Source organism: Oikopleura dioica, chromosome XSR (genome assembly GCF_907165135.1).
Source record: "Oikopleura dioica chromosome XSR, OKI2018_I68_1.0, whole genome shotgun sequence".
Classification (NCBI taxonomy): domain Eukaryota; kingdom Metazoa; phylum Chordata; class Appendicularia; order Copelata; family Oikopleuridae; genus Oikopleura; species Oikopleura dioica.
Genome location: NC_137294.1, coordinates 6,648,351 through 6,671,191, shown reverse-complemented (window position 1 = coordinate 6,671,191; position 22,841 = coordinate 6,648,351). Strand labels below are relative to the sequence as shown.

Genomic DNA, 22,841 nt, shown 5'->3' with positions numbered 1-22,841 from the left:
GCTTCAAATGTTGGAGAGCTGTAAATGTCAAAAACGTTCTGACGTGCGCCCCGAGAGCGATATTTTCAAGCGTCAAGATTTGGGTTTTATCATCAATTGAACAGCGATAATAATTTGTTGAGGCGCTAATAATTCTAGTTCCAAATTCCTGAATGAAAATTGCACCGTTCGAAAGTGTTCAAATGAGATCAATAATTAACATCTTGAGCTTGAGCTAAGTTGGCTTTAGAAATAACGCGGGGTTGAATAATTAATGCTGAAATATCAATGAGCCATCAACTGAGCAAAAACAATAAATCCCTAGTCTCAAGGTCTAAAAACTCATTCTCAGAAGGTGATTTAATCTGAATACTCTCAATCTAAAATTTCTCTTTTTTTTTGGTCCAAAATAAGAAAATATGACGGCAATGTCGGTCTGCAAAGCGCTGCTCCCCTGAGAGGAAAATTAAAACCACTCAATCGACGGGACGTTAGTAAACTATTTTACATCCTCCACTCCTTAGAAGTTATAACTAACTGGACTGAATTAACAACGGCATTGCATGACAAGAGCAGAAAGGTGATTTTGGAAAGGCTTTTTGTCATATGAATAGATCCAGTTAGTTGGTGGTTTCTGTTTGATGTGTCTTTCGGGCGCAAAATCGACATTTGCCACTCAGTTGACTTCACATACTCGCTGTTTACGCTGTTTTAAACGAAAGAAATCATAATTTTCCCAATGCAAAAAGAGTCAAAGCGCCTTTATGATAGAAAAAAGGGATGCTTTCATTGACGAGTTCGAACATGCCACATTAAATGGATTGATAAATGAAATTGCGCCAATTCCTATTCTCCTCTTTCCAATAAACGGACTCTTAACTTGCTATAGCTCATAAATTTCCGAGTTAAACTACTCTTTAATACTTTTTTCATTCAACTTTACCTTACATTCCGAATGAGAGCTCCAAAAAAGCCGTCATCTCTTCACTCGAACCCCTTCTTTCTCTTCTCGCATTTAATCTCTGACACGTTAAAAAAAGTTTTAGTTAATCGATCACGAAAAGGAAGACAGGCTTCCTACCTTCCAGCTGACTCCGGGTGACATTCGACATTGCCCTTTTCCGCGCAAATGTCAACATCTAATGGGCCATTTCCGAGGCGAATTCGCAAAAATTGCCTCTTCGGTCAACTTTCAGACCTCTAACTGTCGTCTTTAGCGGCTTTTCAGCTTTCTATTTTATTTTCTAATTGCGCGGATTACGTCAAAAAGACAACTTGAATTTTTTTTTTATCTTCGAAATTGAGCTTTTCTTCCTTTCTTGTTTTTCTCGAAAAAGACAGTTGTTTTTGACGAGTTCGCGAAATTGCCCAATTTTTTTATAATTCTGTCTGTCAGATCAAGAGAGATTTAATAAACGTCCGAGATGAGAGAAAAACAAATCTCAAAAAGTGTTAAACGAAATTTAAAAAGAATCTTTGTTGATTTCAGAGCTCTTTCTCTAAATATTTCTTTACTTCTCTACTTTCTTTACGCTTTGGTGCGACTAGGTTGATGAGTTGACTGTGCAGTGGAGACGAAGATGATGAGTCAAACTGGCCTCGTAAATACGTTCTGTGAATAGTCTTTGCTTCATAATTACAAACGGGAATGAACGTCATCATCTAATTAGCGCTTGGCTGATCAAGCCTCAGCGCGAAAAAAAAAGATAATTGTCTCCGTCAAACCAACTTCTTTCACTTTTCAATTAGCAACAGTTGATTGCCTTCTTTTTCACCAAAAATATACAATACTCTTTTAAATACTGAACGGGCTGTTCAAAATTGACTATTAATAAAAATATTTCCTGCTGAGGAAGAGCTAATAAAATATTATTACTTTGATCACACGCACGAGACTTGCGGATTAATTTCTAATAAAAAGGGTTTTGGGAAATACTTAGTTTTCCTTTTCTCTGAGGAGATTTCTCGCTTCTCTAATTTGAAACTATGAAAAAACATTTCGAGAATATTAATTTCGACGATCTCTTAATTTCTCGTGAGTATCTTATGGCGGACGGGAAAGTCATAAGATCGAAACACTCGGATCACCTGACGCGCAGTTTTAAACTTGACCTTGACCCACCTTATCTTTTCGTAAAAACACACGCTTTTCCGTATTTATGAATATGCTCATTTTGTTTGTCGAATGAATCAGTAGATAATTGAATTAATGACTGAGGGTAGTATTTAAAGACAACAATTAATAATTCCCTTTTCACTCATAAAAAAGTTTTTCTTCATCATTTCAAAACAGATCTCTTTTTATATTATCGAAAAATTGTTAACTTTGTTCAGCTGTTTTTTTTTTCCAAGAGAAAAGTCACAAGACAAAAGTCGCAAGGGTGTTGAGAAATAGTCCTCATAATAAAATTGTCACCTTGCGATAAGGACTGGACCACAAAAAGGCACTTTTAACAAGATTGATAAACACTCAAGAACGAAATAGCAAAAGATTGAATCGCCAATGGAGAATCCATTTTATTGTTAAATTTAGTCACAATTTAAATCATTGAGCTCCGTAAACAGAAGTTTTCCAAAGATTGTGACGAGCAATGAGCATCGGATCGTTGCCAGATCGTAGCCTGTCGCCTAGAACAAGCATATTTTAAATCAAGCAAGCGAATATATAATTGTACCTTCTTTATTAAGAACATTGCAGAGTTTCTTCGATTTGTCGTATTTGTTCCAGCCGGGAGTTCCTGTCATCGCAAAATTACTCCAAATCTTCATGATTCTCCTAGCGAACTCTTTCTCTTGCTCAGTGAAGGAAGCTCCCTCTGCGAGCAGATAGAATTCAGGGAGAAACGCGAATCCATACACATAGCAAATGTCGTCGAAGTGATCCGTTCTCACGAAATCAGGTCGAAAGTTGGGCGAGTTTCCATGAAATTCGTTGTCGTGGAACATCTCGGTTCGCGAGTCCATCTCGTACAAGTACATGTCCTGCAACTCGCTGTTGTTTTCCATCCGATCGACAACTCCGTAGAAAAACTGGTCAGCCATTGAAGACAGTAAGATTCTAGTGTATGTGATTGGGTCGTTTGTATCCTCCAGGTAAATTTTAAGCCAGGACTGCAAAGTTTTCTCTGCGATTTCAGCTGCTTTTGCTTCGTCTGGTACCAGTTTCGCGACTCCATGATGAATGACACCCTTGGTTCTTTTTGAAATTAAAAGCAACAAGTTTAATACCTTCAAGGCTGCTTTTGAGATGCCTTTTGATAGCCCGGGAATCATGTCTTCGAAGAAGATGAGAAGCATAGCGCCCATCTCAGCTTGATTTTTGCCCGCTAAGACGGGGACCTTGTTGACGAACTCTTTCATTTCCCACGGGGCGTTTGGAAAGAAACCGTCATCAGCAGATAAGGTTCTGAACATTTCATCCATGCCTTTTGGGACCTTTAAATTGACATTTCCAAAATAGATGCTAGTATTTGAAGAAATACGAAACAACAATTTCCTTGGCATAAAACTCGACAAGCTCCTTGACGGACGCTTTCTTCACTTTTGCTTTGAGGCAGTCGAAGTCGTTAACTCCAAAGTGATCTTGCGCGAATTTCATGGCGGCCCGTACTTCTGGCTTCGGCTTCAGAATTTGAATACTTCCGGACTGGCAGATAGCTCGATGAAAGAGACCCGTAGATTTTTCCGACATAAGATGACACTCGACTGTTATTGAGTTTCATTAAGAATTGTCACTGCCGCTACTTGATCAGTAGAATCTTCTAGCAATAATTAAATATTTGATCTCAACTGTTTGCCACCAACAAGTAGCGATACAAGGGCCGATTGTCGGGGATTGATTCCCGCTATTTCAGCAAACAAATGCAATCTCTAAGGTCTCGTAGACTCGATTCATGAAACCCAGTCCTGACCAAGAACCAGCAGACTCACCAAAAATAGTGACATTATCACGATCTCCTCCATAGTCGCCAATATTCGCCCTAAAAAGAACTACTTCCAATTCGAAAATAGAAAATCACGTACTTGACCCATTTCAGCGATTCCAGCTGATCCCATAGACCCCAGTTCCCCCCAAGGAAGCCTAGCATGTTAAGTCGGTAGCTTAATTTAACAAAATTATTGGAGGCGAGTGCCTTATTTTTACCTGACAACCACAACGACACAGTCTCCGACCGCAACAAGTGGTGCTGCATTGTAACTAGTTTTAACTTTAGTTTTTAGTAGTGTTTCAATAGTTACAGGTATGCTCCTCCGCAAAGAAAACCACCACCGTAGAAAAATACCATAACTGGTTTCTTCTAGACTCTAGTTTAAATCAAAGACGTTCAAAGTCAACAATCGAAGAACCTTTGTAGATGATTGAAAGTTTGAAGGAGTATAGACACTGAGATGTAATACTTCGTCATTGGTTTCCGTTTCAGCCACCTTTTCTGTGTTTTTATCATATTTTTTATAAAATCTTAGTCATATTAATTGTCAGTTATGAAAACAATCCAATTTGTCGAACATTGGGCGATTAATAAAAGTCTGTCCTTCCATTCGATCAATTTTGTCGATGAATCCGTCATACTGAGGGCACATTGGAGTGTTTCCAGTCCCATCTATCGTCTCGTCCCATTTACCGTAAGATACCGGCTTTGCTAAGCGTGGGCTCTTGGCAAAGGGGATTTTATTGAAATTGGCGACTTCCAAATGCAATTCTCCATCTAAGTAACAGAGAGTTTCTCTATGTTCATGATAATAATGATAAACTTGTAATTCTACGGTTGAAAAATATCTTCCAAGTGACTAAATTACCCTTTGATTTGATCTCTTCGCTAACATTCCACAGTCGTCCCCTGATTTTGCCTAGCTTTGTTTGCAGCTCCATTTTCTCGACTTTTCCTTTTGTCGTCTTTATTCGCTTCTCAGTGCTGCTCTTCGCTGCCTGAGCTTATTCAATTGTCGCTGGCGACAATTTTTTCTACAGAAAAGATCTTTTCATGATCTCTTAGGGGGCGGCCATCGTCCCGTGTCAATATTGGACGCAGAGAATCGCTGATAAACTGATCGTAATAGATTAAGCAAACTGATAGTTTACTTAAGTTTATTATGGAAGTGTGTGTTGCACAATCAAAGGCCAAAATCCCCCGAAATTAACGTTTTCAAATTAGTTTGTTTTCTTATAAAAAAAGTAAAAAGAGTCGATTTTATTATGGTTTATTTATAATCGCCTTAAAAAATTGAAATATTCAGTGGAATCAACTTGGGCGAGAGCAAGGAACTTTTGGATATCTTCGGACGGGTTTCTTCTTTTTGCTGGATCGAAGTTCTTGGCGGAGATATCTTGTCAACGGTTATTTATCTTGATTCCAATAAATCATTTCTAAGGATTATCTTTGAGTGAAAACCGAACACTTGACAAAGTGCATCAATAGGCACATGCTCTGGACTTCCTTCGGCGTTTATGTCAAAATTCATCCTGTTCGTTTCTCGCAAAAAGAGAAGTCTTTCAGTTATCACGGCCTTCTCAGTTGTTAGTAAAAGCGGGTTGTATCTGATCTGCTTGGTGGTGAAGCCCGCCTCGTGGAGCAGAAAGAAAAGTTGTTTATCTAGATCAGTGTATCGGTTCGAAGTTACATCAATCGAAAAAAGCTTTGACGTCAAACAACTAGGATTCTGAGTTGAGATGGCTTTTGCGGACTTTGGAAACTGCCTGGAAACCCTGTAACAAAGGGGAAAAGAATCGTCAGCCTCGTTCCTTTAGATTCCACTAGTGTAAAGTCGTGCATGAAGAAGATTCGGGCAGTGGCCTTTATATGCTCAGAATTTTCTAACAGGATGTCTAAAAAAACATAAATAATCGATTTGAATGAAGATCTCAGACCAGGATCGAGAAGAACCATCTTTCGCAAGTCATCGTCGGAAAAGTAAAGGGATACATTTTCTACTAGATCACCAAGATTCTTAAAAGTGTCGATTGCTTTTTGCATTCTTTTCGGAGTTTTTTAGCGCCACTTTATCATAAAGGGGACAAAAAATGTCCATTGCCAATAAACTATTAGACATTTCTGATAGAACTCTTCCTTGTTATCGGATATGTAAGGAGACCTGGACAGCGCACCAAGGTTGTCGAAATTTCATCCTTTGTCAGGCCGATTTCTTTATTCAAAAGCGCCAAGTTTTTCTTCCAGTTTTCTTCGATATACCCTCCTCCGAATGATCTCTCGGACAACTTTGGATCCAGCAACAGCGGGGCTCTAGTAATCATTTTTCCGACAAGTATGTTCGTATCCACATGATTACGCTTCGCTATCTTCAATATATTTCGAATTATGAAATTTGTCCGCGCTAAATATTCTTCCGGCTCAATCAATTGAACATATTTGGCGCCGTAGCGATGATCTTTATAAAAAAGATGACAGTTCTTCTTCATCTGCTGAATGTCGACTGTAATCTGCTCAATATAAAATTGGCAAAAGTCATAAGTATCAAGTTTAGACTTCTGGAAATATTTAAGCATTATCCTTGGAATCTGTCATGTAAATCAACAAGAATCGGGTTCCGGTTTACGTTTGTCTCCACCCTGTTAGAGTTGATTCCTATTCTGATTGATTGCGAGGAGCCTTGAACGTCAGACACATGGATAAAATTATCAAGCTTATCTTTATTTTGTCTAGACTCAGCCAGTGGGGCCATCGCTGCAGCAGATAGCTTTCCTATAGTTTGAGCATGAGAAATAGAAACTATTCCGTCATTGGAAACTCAAAAGCAAGAGAAAGACCCAATTCAACACGATGGAAAACTAACTAGTCAGCTTCGAAATCAGGAATTGTGCCACTGTTATTATGATTATTTTCACATACTGCTCAGACGATTTCCTTATTTGCAGGCACGCCGTGTTGAATGGCCAAGCCATCTTCGAATTGTAGATCGCCAAAGTTAAACATATCAACATCAGTAGACTTTCCACGGAGAGTGCTTACTCGGGGAACCCGAAATTTACGAAGCATTCTAGGAGCATGTATTTTCATTTCATTTATTGGCATCAGGGGCAGTTTTGTTCTGGATTGTTGAATTCTCGCAGATTGGTCACACAAATGGAGACATAGAAGAGTGTCAGCTGTTTTCGTGAAATTTGTCGATGTATTCCTCTTGGGCAAATGCAGTGCTACCCATAAACTCAAAATCAGCATCTCGGTTTGCCGCAAGAAGAAGATCCTCATCTCCGATTTTCATTCCGATCGCGGAATTCGCCTATTTTTTAAACTTGAAATCAAATTTTAAAGTTATCAACTAACGTGGGAGAGCACAACTTGAAGTAGCTTCTCATCTGTAACCACCAAGGGATGGAATCTGACCAGTCCATACGAGGTGGCAACTTCTGCCAATTGAGCGGAGACCCTTTCACGAATCCGTCGACGTCGAGTTTTCCTTCGCACAGGAACTTTTTGTTCTAATTTTAACTGTTTAGAAGAGCTTCAAATGAGGTAGGGATTATCGCCGCTAAAAAGGAAGCGGTCGGCTTGGGATTTACCTTTATCGGTTTCGTCGTCTGATGCATCGAGGAAAAATCTTTCTTCAAAGGAGATTTTCAGCTTGTTTTTTACGTTAAAATTTGAATATGATAAGGAACCTTTGTAGTTGGCTTGATGTGACTCGATGTTAGTTGGGGTCATCGGTCATAGGATGGGAATGTGCTTACTAGATTATTTGTGGCATTTGATTCGCCGAGATCGAGTCAAATTTTGCAAGGCGCTCTTTTAGGTCTGGCCGAGGCCGGCTCAGTCACTCATTTTTCATAAAGTCATTTCGTGAAAAAGACAAGAGATGATTAATTACTTGTGAGATGAAAAAGCATCAGAGATTTTTTGAAAATTTTGAGGGCGCTAAGAGCTGCGTTCGATCTGTATCAAAGGCCGCGCGCACTCCAGGACATTGCACCCTAGTTTTCTGCCATTCTATTTTTATCTTCGGGCGCCCTCTTTTGGCAGACCTCTATTTTAATATTCCAGAGGTTGAAATTTCCACATTCAACCCTTATTTTACAGAGCTGTCAGTTCGAGCCAGAGAATCTGTGAGAGAAAATGAATTCCGACGAAGGGGCATCTTTCACGCCCCCTGATTTCTGGGGATTACGCAGAGCGGAAGAGATGAGAAAACAAAAGGCAGAGAAGGCCAAAGGTAATATTGATAATAAAATTAACATACTAACAATATTTTTAGAAGATGCAGCCAAGCTCGATGAGCTGAAAACCAAGATGGGTGTGGACCAGGGCTGTGGTCATTTTGCAAACGCCAGGGAAGAGGGACCTGCTAGTGGAATGGATAACTCCGAAGCGGTTGGGGTGCTCAAACTTCTTAATCTGGGATGCAAGGAAGTAAACTTTCGGGTAAGAAAACTTATGTTCCATTCTCTAATAAAAATATCTTTTAGCTAGCGATGCGAGGTGAGCGCGAGGCAGTCCGCGTCTCCAACGGAGACTTCCGCCTATCGATGACCGTTTATCCTAATGAGTCTCCGTACTACCCTGAGACCGATATGATCGATTTTATGCTGAAAAAGAAAGGTAAAATTTTTCATGTTTCGAATGAAAGATCATTAATCGGAAATTTAAGGCGATCCCGACTTCAAGTTCAAGGCCGAAGTGCAGCTAATAGATGAGAACGGCGAAATGGAAATGGTCTTCCCGGATGAGGATGGTAACGATCGAATGTTCACTAGCAAAGAATCGACCAAAGGGTTCCAGCACATCTCCGACTTTGTTAATCTGCGCGAATACGGAGTGCGCCGAGGCTATCAAGATTCTTACTTGATCCGAATCAATGTTTCTGTTCTGTAAAAATCCCAGTTATTAGATTCTTGATTAGTACTGCCGGACGATAATTGAAAACCGAAAACTTAGACACAGAAAATGACGAGCCTCTTTCTTTACATTCAAGTCTTGAATATCAATAGCTTTAAATTTCTACATTCAACCCTTCTTAAATTCAGATTTCTTCTGTACGAACTTCAGAAAATGAATCCCGACAAAGCAAACAAAAAACGCAAACTTGAAGACCCGGAAATGAAAAAGGCCAAAAAGGCGAAAGGTAATTGTCTTAATGGGATTCGGTGAATAACAATTTTTCTTTTAAGCGAACAAAGCCAAGCTCGATCAGCTGAAGAGCAAGATGGGTGTCGATCAAGGTTACGGCCATTATGCTGACGCAAACGTAGTGGGTCCTGGTGGAATGGGCAAGACTGAGGCGAAAGAGGTGCTGAAACTCCTAACTTTGGGTTGCAAGGAGGTCAATTTTCGGGTAAGAAAACTCATAATAACTTCTTTCGAGAAAAAATATTTAGCTGGACATGAGCGGCGAGCGCGAAACAGTCCGGGTTACTTATGGCGACTTCAGCCTGTGGATGAAGGTTTATCCAGATGACTCCCAATACTACCGTGACATGGACTCGATGAATTTCATGTTGAAAAAGAAGGGTAATTAACTCTTGAAAATATGTAAAATAATGATCAAACTTAGGCGATCCCGACTTCAAATTCAAGGCCGAGATTCAGATAGTGGGCGCGAACGATAAGGAACTGCGGGCTACATTCCCAGATCAAGATGATTTCGATCGAGAACACTTCAGCGGAGATTGGGACAACGGGTTCCAGCACATATCCGACGAATTTCATCTCCGGGATTACGGATGGCGCCGAGGATGGTCCGATTACTATTACTTACTCCGAATTAACGTTACTGTTTTGTAAACAACTGTTCTCATTATATTTCTGACTAGAATACTGCCTAATGATACCATTTAAAAATAAAGGGCTCAACATGAAAAAATCCTTTCCTAAATCAACAGGCTCAGTAAAAACTTCTAGTCTTGCAGCGAGTCTAGGCGCCACGTCGAGTTTCGATAATACATTAACAGCTGGCAAGGCAAGGCGCAGCATTGAAGAGAGTGTCGCCAAAAGCGCTGCTGTAAATAGATGAGCGTCTGCTGCGTGGCGAGCTTCGGTGAAGTAGACCGCACATAGTCGGATGTGATTTTTCTAGGAAACAAACGGTCCTGTGAAGAAGACCAGAGAGAGGGACTACCTGCAATTGAAAGACCAGCTTTTCGACGCAATCGTGAACAGAATACAGCTCTGCCTGTCCCGGAAAGTCAAAAACTAAATAAGTCGATTTCGGAATCTTCTCGATTTCCGTCAACAGCCAGTCGATATTCTCAAGGAGGAGTTCCATGCAGTAGACGAGTGCCCCATTCGGGCCGAGGCTGAGTTCTTCCATCACATCCGCGTGCTCCACCAAAGTGCAAATGTCAACCCTGGCCTCGGCGAAAGAAACAGCCGGGTCCAAGTTGACTACAACAAACACAGTCGAGACATTTTTCTCAATAAAAGGTGCTTACTAATGGCAACGTCCTTGTTCTGTCCGATCAGATGGTTGAAGACGGCCTTAGCATAAGTAGATTTGCCGGCACCGGGTGCGCCCACTACTGCTTGTCCGAATCGGACCATTCTGAACAGCTTCTTTTTCAAATCGCTTCTTCTGTCTGCCAATTTATCCTTTCTCTATCTTTCGAGCCTCCACGAATCAGGGCGCTGCTGTTTCTGAAATGACTCACGAAATTGAACGCTTTTTCGAACCGACTAAAGTCCGAAAAGAGAACTTTTTCAGCTTCGGCGTAGCTGCTACGCCAAATTTCCGGAATAATAGCGAGAGAAATTTATCGAAGAAGATCGACTTTTAAACTATTAGATTATATGATATATTTATTTGTTTATTCTTTCAGAATGTACAAGCAGGTCGGACCTCGGATGTATGTGCCTTGGGGAGATGGTGGTGGTGGGGCGCAAGATTTCTCGCCCAAGGCTTTTCTTGTCGACATGCTTGAGAAAGCGATCCTAGGGAACCGAGTGATTTGCACAAACTCGGAGAATGGTAATGGACCATTTCAACAAATCTGCTTTCAAGAACTCTTTCAGAAAAGTCGTTTTTGATAACGAAAGTTACGACCGAGATGTTTCTACGCGGCCGGCTAGATGGCAAAATCGCCATTATCGTTTCTACAGCTGTGGACGAGTTAGATTCGTACAGACAGACCTTCACTGTTTCGACTTCAATAAGCGGAGTTGATATTGTATTAGGCAAGTCGTCGACCCGGTTAACTCACGGTAGCGTAACATGCTCTTCTTCAGACACACAAGAATTTGCCATGATAGACTTCTCGACGACGAAAGTTATCCTCACACTGCCCAAAACCGTCAAAAAACTCTTCGATTTCATTCGCAGCTCACAAAGTAAGTCCCTCGTATTAAGTTAAGCTTTCAATGTATCCTGTAGTATGCCCAGAACAGACGAATCTCACACTGCCACAATGCGGGCTTCTCATTCTCGACAATTTCGAATCCCGATCACATCACGGTCTTCTTGATCAAGTAGACGCTTTTTGCGATAATCTCAATATAGACAAGGTAGTTTCAACAATCAGTCACTCAAAGGATAATTGTGCTCAAGCCTCATACACTTGGGCTTACTTCCCATATCTTGAAAAACACTCGCTCAGCTGACCAACTAAAGAAGCAGATTTACGAACTGGAAACTAGCTCTGGCTGCAAAGTCGAGACTTCTGGCGAGTTCAGCGTTTCTGGCGTTTTTGACGAAAAAGTGATCGTTTGCGACCACTTCAACTCTGATTTGAAAATGGAGCTCGAAAGTGCAATACAGGGGCCTCTAATGTTTCTACTCTCCTGCTCCAACTTTAACAGCATGGTAGTGACAGACTATACTGGCGACGATGAAGAAGAATGCCTTTATGACATGGGGGGCGTAGACGACCAAAGTGGCAATGACAGTAGCGACAGCGACGAATATCCTCCAGAGCATCATGTCAATGATATCAGTCAAAGTACTTTGAGCGTCGATGAATTTTACGCTAAGCGTGAGGCTGACACGAGCAGTGCTACTAGTAACGAAGCTGATACTCTTGTTGAGTCAGATACTGGTGTCTCAGATTCTCTTGCAAGTAGTTACCGTTCAATCAGCACCACCGAGCGCGAAGGGGACATTACTAGTCCGGATCCGCCTGAAACAGAACCTGAATATATTGATGACTCTTCATCTCAAGAAGCGACTGTTCCTACCACAGAGATGGAGGGGTTGTCACTAGCAGGACCAAGTCCCTTAATTGCAAACGAAAATCACGTTATTCCAATGTTCCCTATCCCTGGTCTAGAATCAGATTCTGAATCGATCCCGCAAGCTCAGCTTCATCAAAATATGTCGGCAGTCCAAGATTCCGAAAGCAGCGTTGAAGAGCGCATGACTGACGAAGAAGCATACTATAGAAGGAAACATCAAGAGATAATCGAAAGAGTTAAACTTTCCGCGGCTCAGCGGCGGCAAAATGCGATGGAGACGAAATTCGATGAAGACGCTGAAGCCTCTACTTCATCCTTGACGACCTATGTAACTCCCGACTACGGCGATAGGGAGACCGTTGAACGCGAATTCGAAGGAACTGAATACACCGAAAGTGAGCTGGAAGCAATCGAAACTGCCGAGCGAGAGTACGTAGAAGAACAGGCCAGACAGTATAATCTCCAACTGGACGAAGTATCTTCGAAGGAGTACACAACACTCAATATGCAACTAACTCATGAAGTGATTGAGTATCCTGAATCAGTTTCTGATTCTTCAAGTGATTCTTCGGAGGACAGTGATTGCTCAACTTACGTCGCCGAAGAGGACGAACGCGATTATGACAATGATCCGATGGCCATACCGATCGCATTTCTCACAGAAGCGAAGCTTTTGCTTGAACAGTTAGGCCCATGGGCGCTTTATCGTTTCTATCAGACAAACATCCGTTACCTACAGCGGCGCACAAAGCAAGAAACTCGTTACAATCACATCATCGGTCTCGAGCTTCTCATGACTGCGCTGCGCAAAGTCTACGTCCTCTGCGACGAAACCATGCGCGTTTCTGGCTTCTCCCGAGATTTCGTCACTACAAAGGTCGCTCGCCTGATGGATGTTCTCCGTGAATACAAGCCAGAGGTCAAGCAGCGAAACCCGGACAGGTAATGATCTTAATTTGGTAATCTGGAAAAAAACTCAAGCTTCAAGCCAATACAACGATCGCGACGACGCCAACTATGTTAGTTGGCACAATGATCAGTGTAACGATCAAGATGATGCCGGTTCAGATGATAGCCCTGGTCCCACACCTTTCACTAACCGTCTTTGGGGATGTGTTCTCGTTAACGAAAGACCTGTCGCGAAGTACTTAGGCAAGATCATGAAAGACGCTGCGAGGGCTGACCCTGACTTATGCCACGTTTCCTGTCAGGTACTTGCCGAAATGATCTTGATTTTCTTCAATTGAAATTAAGGCTCTATGCCAATTGGCAAAGATCGACAATCCAAACGTTCAAAACGACGATGAAGATCTCGCAGAAGAGAAAAAAAAGCAAGAAGAAGCGCTCCATAAATTTCGAACACGGGAGGCAAACATTCTTATCGCGCAAGCAGAGACAGAGAACGAAAAACATCGCCATTTCGATATTCCAAAGTGCAATCTTGTCCTTCGATTTGACCCACCTGGCTCATATCTGCGCTATGACGGTGGGAAGCGACTATTATCGCAGCAAAATGACGCGCTCTATGGGATTTTGATTAACAAAGACGAAAAACTGCGATTCTGCAAACTGCTCGAAGAGTTCAAGACACTTGAAGAATACCTGAAGCACAGATCTTCATTGGCTGAAGAAGCTGGCCCCGCAGAGCTCTGTTTGGACCTTGATGTGAGTCATATATTTGAGGATATGCCGAAGGATTATCGGAAAGAAGAAATCGGTGCTGTCGAGCCCGACTACTTGGAACCAGAGGATGAACCTGAGAATCTGATCCATCCAGAAGGATGGCGCCGAAAAACTCGTCCTCAAATCAAAATCACCATGCAAAATTCACTGAGTCTACTAAACAAATACTGCAACAGGAAAGAGGTCAATTTGTTTATGTTCGAGTAAATGCTCTATGTCGAGCATTTTTTGATCATTGTTATTCGAAACTTAGAAGTATTATTAGAAAATAAATATCGGATCTCTCCTAAAGACTGCCTTGTGACAGTTTCACTCAGTTGTCAGTATTACGCAAGACGCTTCAACTGGCCGACGGAAAATTCCAAACTTCTCTCGTTCTTCCTAACAATTCCCACCTCAGAGGTATCGTCATCGGACATCCTCAAGAAACTGCTGAGTTGTCTAAGCGTTCGGCGGCCTTTGTAGCGTGTACGAAGCTCCGTATTGTTGGCGAACTCGATGATTTTCTTTTCCACACCGGCAAAGAAATTGAAAAGTACAAGTTTGAGATCGATCCCTTCCCAAATCCTCTCAATCGAAAAAGAAAGCCTCCACCTGGCCAAGAAGGCGGCCCAAAGAGGCGACAGAAGTACCCACGACATATTCCAAGATGCTTGCGGGCGAAACCGAAAGTTGGCCAAGGTGACAGTGCCCTTCCTGTTCCGGAAGGAGAGTGCTATGTCTACCGCATTTCGATGTTTTACCGCCAGGGACTTGCAGACAAGTATAACTATCGTGGACGCAAACTTCATCGTCCTGAAGATAGTTCTCAGTCCTTCGCGATCATCACTTCTAAGCCTATTCCACACACGATTCCGGGCTTTTCAATATTTGACCGGTCCGGAGAAGAAGGAGTCTATTTAGAACCAATCTATCAACAAGTTTGCTTCTCTGCTATCCAGCTGGAGGTAATAAAGTCTTTCCATCAATACATCATCCAAGGCAGAGTTCAACCCTCCTTTATTACGTAGTTTCTAAATAATTCTAATACATACATTTAAAAACTCGACAAAGACGTTATCAGAATCGAGCGACCCGGTGGAGTCGTGCAATTCAACCCAGACAAATCTCCCTGTCCTTATTTGATTGCTCCGATGGATTGCACAAGCGGACTCGACTGGCAAATCGACTGGGACTACTTGACTGAGTCTATCGCCGGCCGCGTTCTCGCATCAGAAGCCGCTGATGCAGAAAGGCGTGTGAACATTTACTCCGAAGATGATCCCTTTATCTTCTCTAAGAATGAATATCAAGATTCTGTGGTTATTTGCAGTTACCGAAGACACGACGCGCCAACTCAAAATCGATTCTACGTGGCTGAGATTCAATACGACATGGATCCTGATTCAGCATTTCCTGCTGATGATTACGAAAGCTTCCGTCAGTACTACATGCAACGCTGGTCTCTGGTTCTGACGAACGAGCGTCAACCACTTCTCGACGTGGACCACACTGATTGTCGATTAAATCTTCTGACGCCCCGTTTCGTTACTCAGAAAGGACGCGCGTTACCCGCGTCAGCTCTCGAAAAGAAGCGTCAGAAGTACGAAGATAAGGCGAATCGTCAATACCTTATACCTGAGATTCTCGATGTTCACCCAGTGCCGGCATCACTCTGGCGGAAAGCAGTCTGTCTTCCATCCATTCTTCATCGCGTCTCGTGTCTACTCGCAGCTGAAGACTTGCGAAGGCGAATCTCCCGACAAACTAAAGTTGGTCTAATCATTCCTCCTATTGGTATGTCCTTCCCTCATCTACAACTCGACTGGGAGGACCCCAAAGATATTCCTAACTCAGAGCCGTTCTGTAAACAACCTACATTGCCTAAAAACTACCCGTATTACGATCAGAAGCAATGGGAAGAAGATGAGATCGAGGTGGAAACAACGCATCTCGAATTTCCCTTTACTGCAATCGAAAGAAACACTGAACTGTCGACATACTTGCTCCAGAACGGCTGTAATCAGAAAATCGGAGCTCGCACGCCTGTTTTCACCGAGTTAGAAGGCACCCTTGAATTGCCTGATGAAGTCGGTGATTCCATAGCAAATACCACGGAAAACCCGACAGAAAATCCCACGGAAAACCCGGCAGAGAATCCCACCGAAAATAAGGAAGTTGAAGAAAGTGGTTTCGTTGAAGACGGAGACTATGTGTTTTTGCAAGCGCCGGTAATCAAAAGAGAGCTTTCAGATGAAAAGTTTGGTCCACCCTTGCCGCCAAACTTTGACACCAAAGTTCTTAGCGATACTCAGCTCGAGCAGAAGCAGAAGGAAATCGATTCAAGGGAGATCAACACCCTTGACGAAATTGAAGAAATTGTGCATGACGAGCAAGCAGAAACTACAATTGAAAACCAGATCTTGCAATTGCTCGAGCAACCTACAGTTATCGAGGAGACGGACGACGATATTCCTCTTCTTGAAGTTCCAAAAACAATTGGTCTGCACAATGTGGAAGATGTAGGCCCCACCCCGGATCAAATTCTCCAAACGCTGACTCTATCCAAATCTTCCGACGGTTTTAATCTTGAGCGGTTAGAAATGCTTGGTGATTGCTTCCTCAAGTACGCTGTCACCTGCTATCTTTATTGTAAATATGAACATCAACACGAAGGTCAGCTTTCATTCCTTCGATCGAAAAAGTTTCCAACCGCAATCTCTTTCGCTTGGGTGTCTACAACGACATCCCTGGCCGCATGGTAGCCGAGCAGTTCATGCAAAACGACACAGGCGGAAATTGGTTACCGCCAGGCTATTTCAATAAAGATCAAGCCGCGTTGGAAGAAAGCGATGAGTCTGACGATGAGAACGATTTCGAGTTCGAAAAATGCGAAGGTGAACGTCCGCGAGACTTAGAAGAAGAGCAGAGCAGTACTGAATCAGCCGACGATTTTGACGGCGAAGACATCACTATGGTCGATGAGATGTTGCGCGGCTCATCAAATCAACTTATGAGCTTCCTTGACCGCAAAAAACAGATTCCAGGCGATGAATTCGACATTTCTGTCTGGAAACCACTTGATACCAAAGGAAGACCTATCAACACCGAAGAACCTCTTATTTACAATCACTACTCCGAGCAATATCTAACTGATAAATCCATAGCAGATTGCATGGAGGCTCTTATTGGCGCGTACTTGAAAGCGACTGGAATACCAGCAACACAACAATTCCTATGTCATATGGGACTCATCGTACTTCCCTCATCGGTAAAATTATTTTTTATATACATAGTTTAACAAAGTTAGTGCTGCGAACCCGAAACAGGAAAACCACTACCTCCTTTTCTCACCCTTGCGCCGCCGATTGAACCTTTTCATCTGAAAACTTGCACACAATTGGAAAAAATGCAGAGGCTGCAGGCTCTCGAAAAGCTAACAAAGAATTACCACCTTTTCGAGAAGAAAATCGGCTACACTTTCAAAAATAAGGGATACCTTCTCCAATCCCTCACGCATGCCAGTTATCAATACAACCAGGTATATTCTCTTTTCTAGAGTCTAGACAGCTTTTAAACATACTGAAGGTGACTAACTGCTACCAACGACTTGAATTTCTTGGTGACGCAGTTCTCGACTTCTTGATCACCAGACATCTTTTCGATCATCCAACAAGGAGGTTTAGTCCTGGAGAACTCACGGATCTTCGAGCTGCTTTAGTCAACAATAATATTTTCGCTGCCCTTGCCGTCAAGGTAAAAATCGCTAAATCCTCTGTTTAATATATCCTCAGTTTACGTACCACAAATTCTTGTATGCACTGACTCCGGATCTACACAACGTTATCCGTGACTATGTCCTCTACTGCGAGTCACGAGAAGATGTAGAAGGAATGGAAGCACATCTTAAAAAAATAAGATTAGAGGAAGAAGCCGATGAAGGAGAAGAGTCGGAAGATTCAGAAGACATCGAGGTTCCAAAAGTGTTGGGTGACATTTACGAGTCTGTTGCCGGCGCAATTTACCTCGACTCTGGAATGAGTCTTGACGCCGTCTGGGGGGTAAGCGAAGAAAATAAAAGAACGCATTTTTATTGAATTCCATCAAGGTATACCGGCCGATGTTGCAAAAGTACATCGACAAGTACTCCATCAACCCGCCACGATCACCGATCCGTGAATTGCTCGAACTCGAACCGGAAACGGCCAAGTTCTCGGCACCTGAAAAACGTGCTGATGGAAAGTATCGAGTGACTGTACATATCGCAAACAATAAGGGAAGGTTTGCCGGGGCCGGTAGAAATCATAAAGCTGCAAAGGCTTCCGCTGCTAGAGCTGCGCTGAATTATCTGAAAAAGAGAGATGCCGAATTAGAGGTAAACTAGCCAAAATAATTAGTGACCTGAACACTTTTTAGGATGGAATTGATGACTAGATGCAATGACAAATAACTGCCTGCTAACTTTTACCAGACAAGGAAGAAGTTTTACCTCCTTTCGATTATATTCACTTATTTTTAACTATTTTCCCTCATTTATCTTCACCTTTTAAAAGTTCAAACTGACATAAGGATATTTTGAATACACAATAAATTACAAAACTGAGTTTCACTGTGTTAGATGATTGGCATTTATTAAGCAATATCTTTGATGAACATTATCGCTATTATTTGATTGTTTCATACATTTTTTGCAGGGTAGATGAATTAGTTCTTCTTTTTGTTTTTCTTGTTCTTATTTTTGTTGCCCACGTACTTGGTGGTGGTAGTGGTGGTTGTTGTCGGGTAGTAGCTTGTAGTGGTTGGGTAGCCATCAGTATAGAGAGCAGTGGTTGTCTCCATGGCATATGGATCCTCAGTGGTTGGTGGCTGAGTAGGGTAGCTTCCACCGCCAGTTGCGGCACTCTCTTGTTTCACACAAACAGCCTCCATTCTGTCCAAATCAAGGAGCAAGTGAGCCATTCGTTTCTGCCAGGCTCCGAGTTTAGGGCAATCAGCGAGAGAATCGTCAGCCAAAGAAGCGTTAGCGAACTACAATATTTCATAAGATTTCCGTTATCGAACAAAACGCATTAGATCATGATACTATTCACTAATCAATCGGCCCTACCTTTTCGCAGACACCCTTGAGTCTCTCGAGTTGATCTGGGTTGGCCATGGATCCGTATTTTCCCTTTCCGCCGAATTGTTCAATCTCTTGCTCGAGAGCAGTGAACTCTTCATCCGCGGAGAAAAGGTCGTCTCCGGCCTGTCGTCGTTTTCGTGAATAAGGGCCTGGTACTGGTGCATTCTTGTCGCATTTTCCACTCTCAAGGTGGAACTTGGCATCGAGGAGGACCTTCTCGATTCGATGATTGTACTTGGAGATCTTCGAGCTTGGTGGGTTGCAAACGAGAGCCTTCTCCATGTAGTAGTTACACTTGACTTTAGCGTTGCTGATCTTCTTATCGAGAGACATAGCTCGGGATCCATCGCCCGGAGCACCTTCCTGGGCAAGAGCAACGGTAAACAAAGCAAAAAGTTTCATAGTGATCGAAGGTTGATGTTCTCTGCTATCTCGTCTCTTAATTCGAGTCGAGAAGAAGTGTCTATGGTATTTGCAGCTATGCTTCAGCTTTTTATTCGCACGGGAGAGATTGAAATTTGCATGGCTCTCTGGCGGCGCCGGATAGTGGTGGTGGCGGACAAAAACTGCAAGGAAAGTTAGAAATTCATCATCCCGTCACGTCTGCATTAGATTCGACTAAACCATTTGTTACATTTTTCTCTGTATTGTGCTGATTTCACTTTAATTATAATAAACTAGGATATCTATCAAACAGTTAGAAACGCTGAATTATTTTTATGACCTTTATCACGCTCGAACCCTTAAAAAATACTAAGCTTCAGTATTGTCTCAATTTAATTTCTTCATCTGATACTGGTTTATCGTTAAACTTGCATTGTTAATAAAAATTGATTGAATAATATGATCTTTACTACAAATTATGGACACAAAACAGTTCTTCAAATTATAGAACGAGCATAGGAATAAAGAAGCAATTCGATGATGTCAGAGGTTGCATTGGAATGTCACCGATTCCCGAGCCTCGATTAGAAACTAACAAGGTAAAGGTCATTGACAGCGGGTTGTCCAGTTGCATAGCCCAAACCGCTTGGTGATTTTGACGACGAATCAATTCGCAACTTGCGACGTGTGTCTCTTTTCAGAAGAAGCGTGATTTTTAGAAGTAATACAAAATTAGGTAGGATAAAATATCGAGCACATTCTGAAATCGCGATAATTTTTGTTATATAAATATAAATTATAATGGCTTTCAACAAGTTCGATTCACTCAAATCGCAACGATGAACAAACGGATCAAATCGATTCCCTCCTGGTTGGTGCCTTGATAAATGTCGATGGCACTAATTCGCAGAAGCTCGTCTTACTCAGATATCTGGCATTCTCGCTGAAAGATCAAGTGGAAGAACTGATTCATGAACTTTTCAGGAGCTTCTTTACTCGCCAAAATGTCGATTATAGAAAAGTCGCGTCCACACTCCGAACGTTCCTAATCGATTCTCCAGACAACCTCAAACAGGCCCATGATGACGCCACCACCATGTTAAATTTTAACAAGCTAAGCGAGATAAAATTTTGACCAATTTTCAAGCCTTTTATTAAAAATGACACAGACTTTCAATTTGAATTTGAAATGGTGCTATATGATCCTTATTAATCATTTTTGAAAGGTTCTCCCGATTATTTTCTGCTAAGTGTCAGTTGCCTTTTTCGGAAATATCGTTTGAAGTGATAAGTTATTCTAGGCTGACGCTGTGCCGCTATTAGGCATGTTGAAACAGATGACCTTATATGGTGATGCCAAAGAGTTCACACCTTGATTGTATTTAAATGCATCTTCTAGGAAAAACGATCATCCAGCTTCGATTTGCTGAATATAAACTTTAAACTTTCAAGTTTTTTCAAAAAAATTTGCAAAAATGATGATGCACGATTCCGAGGAAGAAGAGGAGCAGACCGCGCTCGTTTGCGATAACGGTAAGCAACTAGAGACCTACTTCTGAGATATACTCAAAAATATAGATGAAAACTAGACTAAAATTGATCTTAAGGATCTGGTCTCGTCAAGGCTGGTTTCGCTGGTGACGATGCTCCCCGAGCTGTCTATCCATCCATCGTCGGTCGACCCCGACATCAGGGTGTTATGGTCGGTATGGGCTCCAAGGACTCTTACGTCGGTGACGAGGCTCAGTCCAAGCGAGGTATCCTTACCCTCAAATACCCCATCGAGCACGGTATCATCACCAACTGGGACGATATGGAGAAGATCTGGCACCACACCTTCTACAACGAACTGCGAGTTGCCCCAGAGGAGCACCCCACCCTCCTCACGGAAGCACCCTTGAACCCCAAGGCTAATCGAGAAAAGATGACCCAGATCATGTTCGAGACCTTTAACGTCCCTGCAATGTACGTCTGCATCCAGGCCGTCCTCTCCCTCTACGCTTCTGGTCGAACCACCGGTATTGTCCTCGACGCTGGTGATGGTGTTTCCCATAATGTCCCCGTCTACGAAGGTTACGCCCTTCCTCATGCTATCATGCGACTCGATCTTGCCGGGCGAGATCTTACTGACTACCTTATGAAGATCCTTACTGAGCGAGGTTACTCCTTCGTCACCACCGCCGAGCGAGAAATCGTTCGAGACATCAAGGAGAAACTTTGCTATGTCGCCCTCGACTTCGAACAGGAAATGGCCACCGCTGCTTCCTCCTCCTCCCTCGAGAAGTCCTACGAGCTTCCCGATGGTCAGGTCATCACTATTGGTAACGAACGATTCCGATGTCCAGAGACCCTTTTCCAGCCATCTTTCATTGGTATGGAATCTGCTGGTGTCCACGAGACTACCTACAACTCTATCATGAAGTGCGACATTGATATCCGAAAGGATCTCTACGCCAACAACGTCCTATCTGGCGGCACCACTATGTACCCCGGTATTGCTGATCGAATGCAGAAGGAAATCACCGCCCTCGCTCCATCCACTATGAAGATCAAGATCATCGCTCCTCCAGAGCGAAAGTACTCCGTATGGATTGGTGGTTCCATCCTTGCCTCCCTCTCTACCTTCCAGGCCATGTGGATCACCAAGGCCGAATACGACGAAGCAGGTCCTTCCATTGTCCACCGAAAGTGCTTCTAAGGAAAGTGCACGTCTCTAATTCCACTTTTACACATTCTGTTTCTCTTATATACTTTCTCTTTCTATCTCTTATGTCTTTTCCTCACAAAGCTTTTGTATATCTTTTAAACCTCTATCATATTCTTCTCTCTACTACTATTTTCTTTTCTATCTATCTTTTCCTTTCTTACTTTCTTCCGACTTTATAAGTCGACTTGACTGTCTAGTAATATTATCAAAATTAAATAAATCTAGATTTAAAAAACCCATAAAGAGTACAATTGTTTATTAATTGGAATAAAAAATGGAATTCATCTAGGAGATCAAAAAGGAAAGTGAGGCAGAAACATTGTCTCTTCTTCAGTTCTTCGCTCCGAGTTGTTTGAGCATCGTCATGGCTGATTTGATCTGCTCCCTGACTTTCAACTAAAAATGCAGATTTAAAAATAATACTGATTATAACTTGCCTTACCTTTCTTCGTTGGTGATCCTCTCTCTTCTTGATCCATGCTTCTCGCATCTGCTCAAGAATCAGATTTTTGCCAGCGACAGAAATCCTCAGCGAAACTTGGCTCTGACGAACGGTCATAGCGCTGGGCAGTTGCTTTCGAAGATGATCGAAATTTTCATTCTCATTTTCCCACCGCTGTTCAAGTTTTCGGACTGATGCTTTCGCCTTATTCTGAAAAGGTTCGAGCCCGGCGACTTTAGCCACTGTCTCTCCTTCTTAAGGATATCCCTTTTATCTTTATTTTTGTTTATAAAACAAAAGCGAAGAGATATCCTTTCCTTGAGTTTTTCCCAAGTTGATCATCGTTTTTCGAACTTCTGTTTTTTTAGAAGTGTTTGCAACCATCTTTTTTGTGTCAAGTCTTGATGCTTTAGAATGGAAATTTTCAATCATTCC

The 22,841-nt window shown here is 42.3% G+C and overlaps 6 protein-coding genes and 1 long non-coding RNA gene across 8 annotated transcripts; 3 read left to right on the top strand and 4 right to left on the bottom strand.

The window, feature by feature from the left end:
• Positions 1-2,476: 2,476 nt before the first annotated feature.
• Positions 2,477-5,650, bottom strand: LOC145709030 (carboxylesterase 5A-like). Its single transcript, XM_081786717.1, has 10 exons — positions 4,777-5,650; positions 4,327-4,685; positions 4,219-4,277; positions 4,124-4,177; positions 4,003-4,080; positions 3,889-3,959; positions 3,470-3,687; positions 3,208-3,414; positions 2,655-3,168; positions 2,477-2,607 (listed from the first exon to the last, which is right to left on the bottom strand). The coding sequence occupies exons 3-10, from the start codon at positions 4,263-4,265 to the stop codon at positions 2,525-2,527; spliced, it is 1,272 nt and encodes a 423-aa protein (XP_081642843.1). The 5' UTR covers positions 4,266-4,277; positions 4,327-4,685; positions 4,777-5,650; the 3' UTR covers positions 2,477-2,524.
• A 1,195-nt stretch (positions 5,651-6,845) lies between these two features.
• Positions 6,846-10,553, bottom strand: LOC145706825 (GPN-loop GTPase 2-like). The gene is made up of 6 exons (XM_081784271.1): positions 10,358-10,553; positions 10,045-10,310; positions 9,799-9,998; positions 7,496-7,539; positions 7,260-7,414; positions 6,846-7,215 (listed from the first exon to the last, which is right to left on the bottom strand). The coding sequence occupies exons 1-6, from the start codon at positions 10,464-10,466 to the stop codon at positions 7,078-7,080; spliced, it is 912 nt and encodes a 303-aa protein (XP_081640397.1). The 5' UTR covers positions 10,467-10,553; the 3' UTR covers positions 6,846-7,077.
• On the top strand, positions 7,791-9,767 carry LOC145706826 (uncharacterized). 2 transcript variants are annotated; one of them, XM_081784274.1, is made up of 5 exons: positions 7,791-8,142; positions 8,185-8,351; positions 8,396-8,528; positions 8,578-9,051; positions 9,098-9,237. In XM_081784274.1, exons 1-4 carry the CDS (start codon positions 8,046-8,048, stop codon positions 8,799-8,801), a joined length of 621 nt encoding a protein of 206 aa, XP_081640400.1. In that variant the 5' UTR covers positions 7,791-8,045; the 3' UTR covers positions 8,802-9,051; positions 9,098-9,237. The 2 variants fall into 2 exon arrangements, with proteins under 2 accessions (XP_081640400.1, XP_081640399.1); XM_081784273.1 differs by lacking the exons at positions 7,791-8,142; positions 8,185-8,351; positions 8,396-8,528 and adding exons at positions 9,305-9,437; positions 9,481-9,767 and having other exon boundaries at positions 8,932-9,051; positions 9,098-9,261.
• Positions 10,554-10,739: 186 nt separating the features above from the next.
• On the top strand, positions 10,740-18,355 carry LOC145710245 (endoribonuclease Dicer-like). The gene is given in 15 exon segments (XM_081787964.1): positions 10,740-10,890; positions 10,935-11,096; positions 11,148-11,249; positions 11,293-11,423; positions 11,467-13,031; positions 13,078-13,300; positions 13,344-13,816; positions 14,038-14,753; positions 14,826-16,454; positions 16,457-17,022; positions 17,062-17,292; positions 17,340-17,507; positions 17,546-17,812; positions 17,860-18,126; positions 18,168-18,355. Coding segments are annotated over 15 exon segments (6,666 nt in total). The 5' UTR covers positions 10,740-10,742; the 3' UTR covers positions 18,186-18,355.
• A 2-nt stretch (positions 18,356-18,357) lies between these two features.
• Positions 18,358-19,339, bottom strand: LOC145710244 (uncharacterized). The gene is made up of 2 exons (XM_081787963.1): positions 18,859-19,339; positions 18,358-18,779 (listed from the first exon to the last, which is right to left on the bottom strand). The coding sequence occupies exons 1-2, from the start codon at positions 19,273-19,275 to the stop codon at positions 18,456-18,458; spliced, it is 741 nt and encodes a 246-aa protein (XP_081644089.1). The 5' UTR covers positions 19,276-19,339; the 3' UTR covers positions 18,358-18,455.
• Positions 19,340-20,662: 1,323 nt separating this feature from the next.
• On the top strand, positions 20,663-22,210 carry LOC145710390 (actin, muscle-type). Its single transcript, XM_081788135.1, has 2 exons — positions 20,663-20,790; positions 20,865-22,210. The coding sequence occupies exons 1-2, from the start codon at positions 20,733-20,735 to the stop codon at positions 21,953-21,955; spliced, it is 1,149 nt and encodes a 382-aa protein (XP_081644261.1). The 5' UTR covers positions 20,663-20,732; the 3' UTR covers positions 21,956-22,210.
• On the bottom strand, positions 22,197-22,837 carry LOC145710391 (uncharacterized). Its single transcript, XR_014135038.1, has 2 exons — positions 22,407-22,837; positions 22,197-22,360 (listed from the first exon to the last, which is right to left on the bottom strand). It is a non-coding gene; the product is annotated as an uncharacterized LOC145710391 (long non-coding RNA).
• Between the last annotated feature and the right edge of the window lie 4 nt (positions 22,838-22,841).

Bases quoted from the DNA above. Each gene is read 5' to 3' on its own strand.
- LOC145710390 (XM_081788135.1), top strand. From the start codon at position 20,733: ATGATGATGCACGATTCCGAGGAAGAAGAGGAGCAGACCGCGCTCGTT. The intron at 20,791-20,864 runs GTAAGCAACTAG...ATTGATCTTAAG, and splicing joins CGCGCTCGTTTGCGATAACG to GATCTGGTCTCGTCAAGGCT.
- LOC145706825 (XM_081784271.1), bottom strand. From the start codon at position 10,466: ATGGTCCGATTCGGACAAGCAGTAGTGGGCGCACCCGGTGCCGGCAAA. The intron at 7,415-7,495 runs GTAAATCCCAAG...AGTTAAAATTAG, and splicing joins AGACGACGAAACCGATAAAG to AACAAAAAGTTCCTGTGCGA. The intron at 7,216-7,259 runs GTTAGTTGATAA...TTTAAAAAATAG, and splicing joins TTCAAGTTGTGCTCTCCCAC to GCGAATTCCGCGATCGGAAT.
- LOC145710244 (XM_081787963.1), bottom strand. From the start codon at position 19,275: ATGAAACTTTTTGCTTTGTTTACCGTTGCTCTTGCCCAGGAAGGTGCT. The intron at 18,780-18,858 runs GTAGGGCCGATT...GAAATATTGTAG, and splicing joins TCAAGGGTGTCTGCGAAAAG to TTCGCTAACGCTTCTTTGGC.
- LOC145706826 (XM_081784274.1), top strand. From the start codon at position 8,046: ATGAATTCCGACGAAGGGGCATCTTTCACGCCCCCTGATTTCTGGGGA. The intron at 8,143-8,184 runs GTAATATTGATA...CAATATTTTTAG, and splicing joins AAAGGCAGAGAAGGCCAAAG to AAGATGCAGCCAAGCTCGAT. The intron at 8,352-8,395 runs GTAAGAAAACTT...AATATCTTTTAG, and splicing joins GCAAGGAAGTAAACTTTCGG to CTAGCGATGCGAGGTGAGCG.
- LOC145709030 (XM_081786717.1), bottom strand. From the start codon at position 4,265: ATGGTATTTTTCTACGGTGGTGGTTTTCTTTGCGGAGGAGCATACCT. The intron at 4,178-4,218 runs GTAACTATTGAA...AGTTAAAACTAG, and splicing joins CTTTGCGGAGGAGCATACCT to TTACAATGCAGCACCACTTG. The intron at 3,415-3,469 runs GTTGTTTCGTAT...GTCAATTTAAAG, and splicing joins AGTTTTATGCCAAGGAAATT to GTCCCAAAAGGCATGGATGA.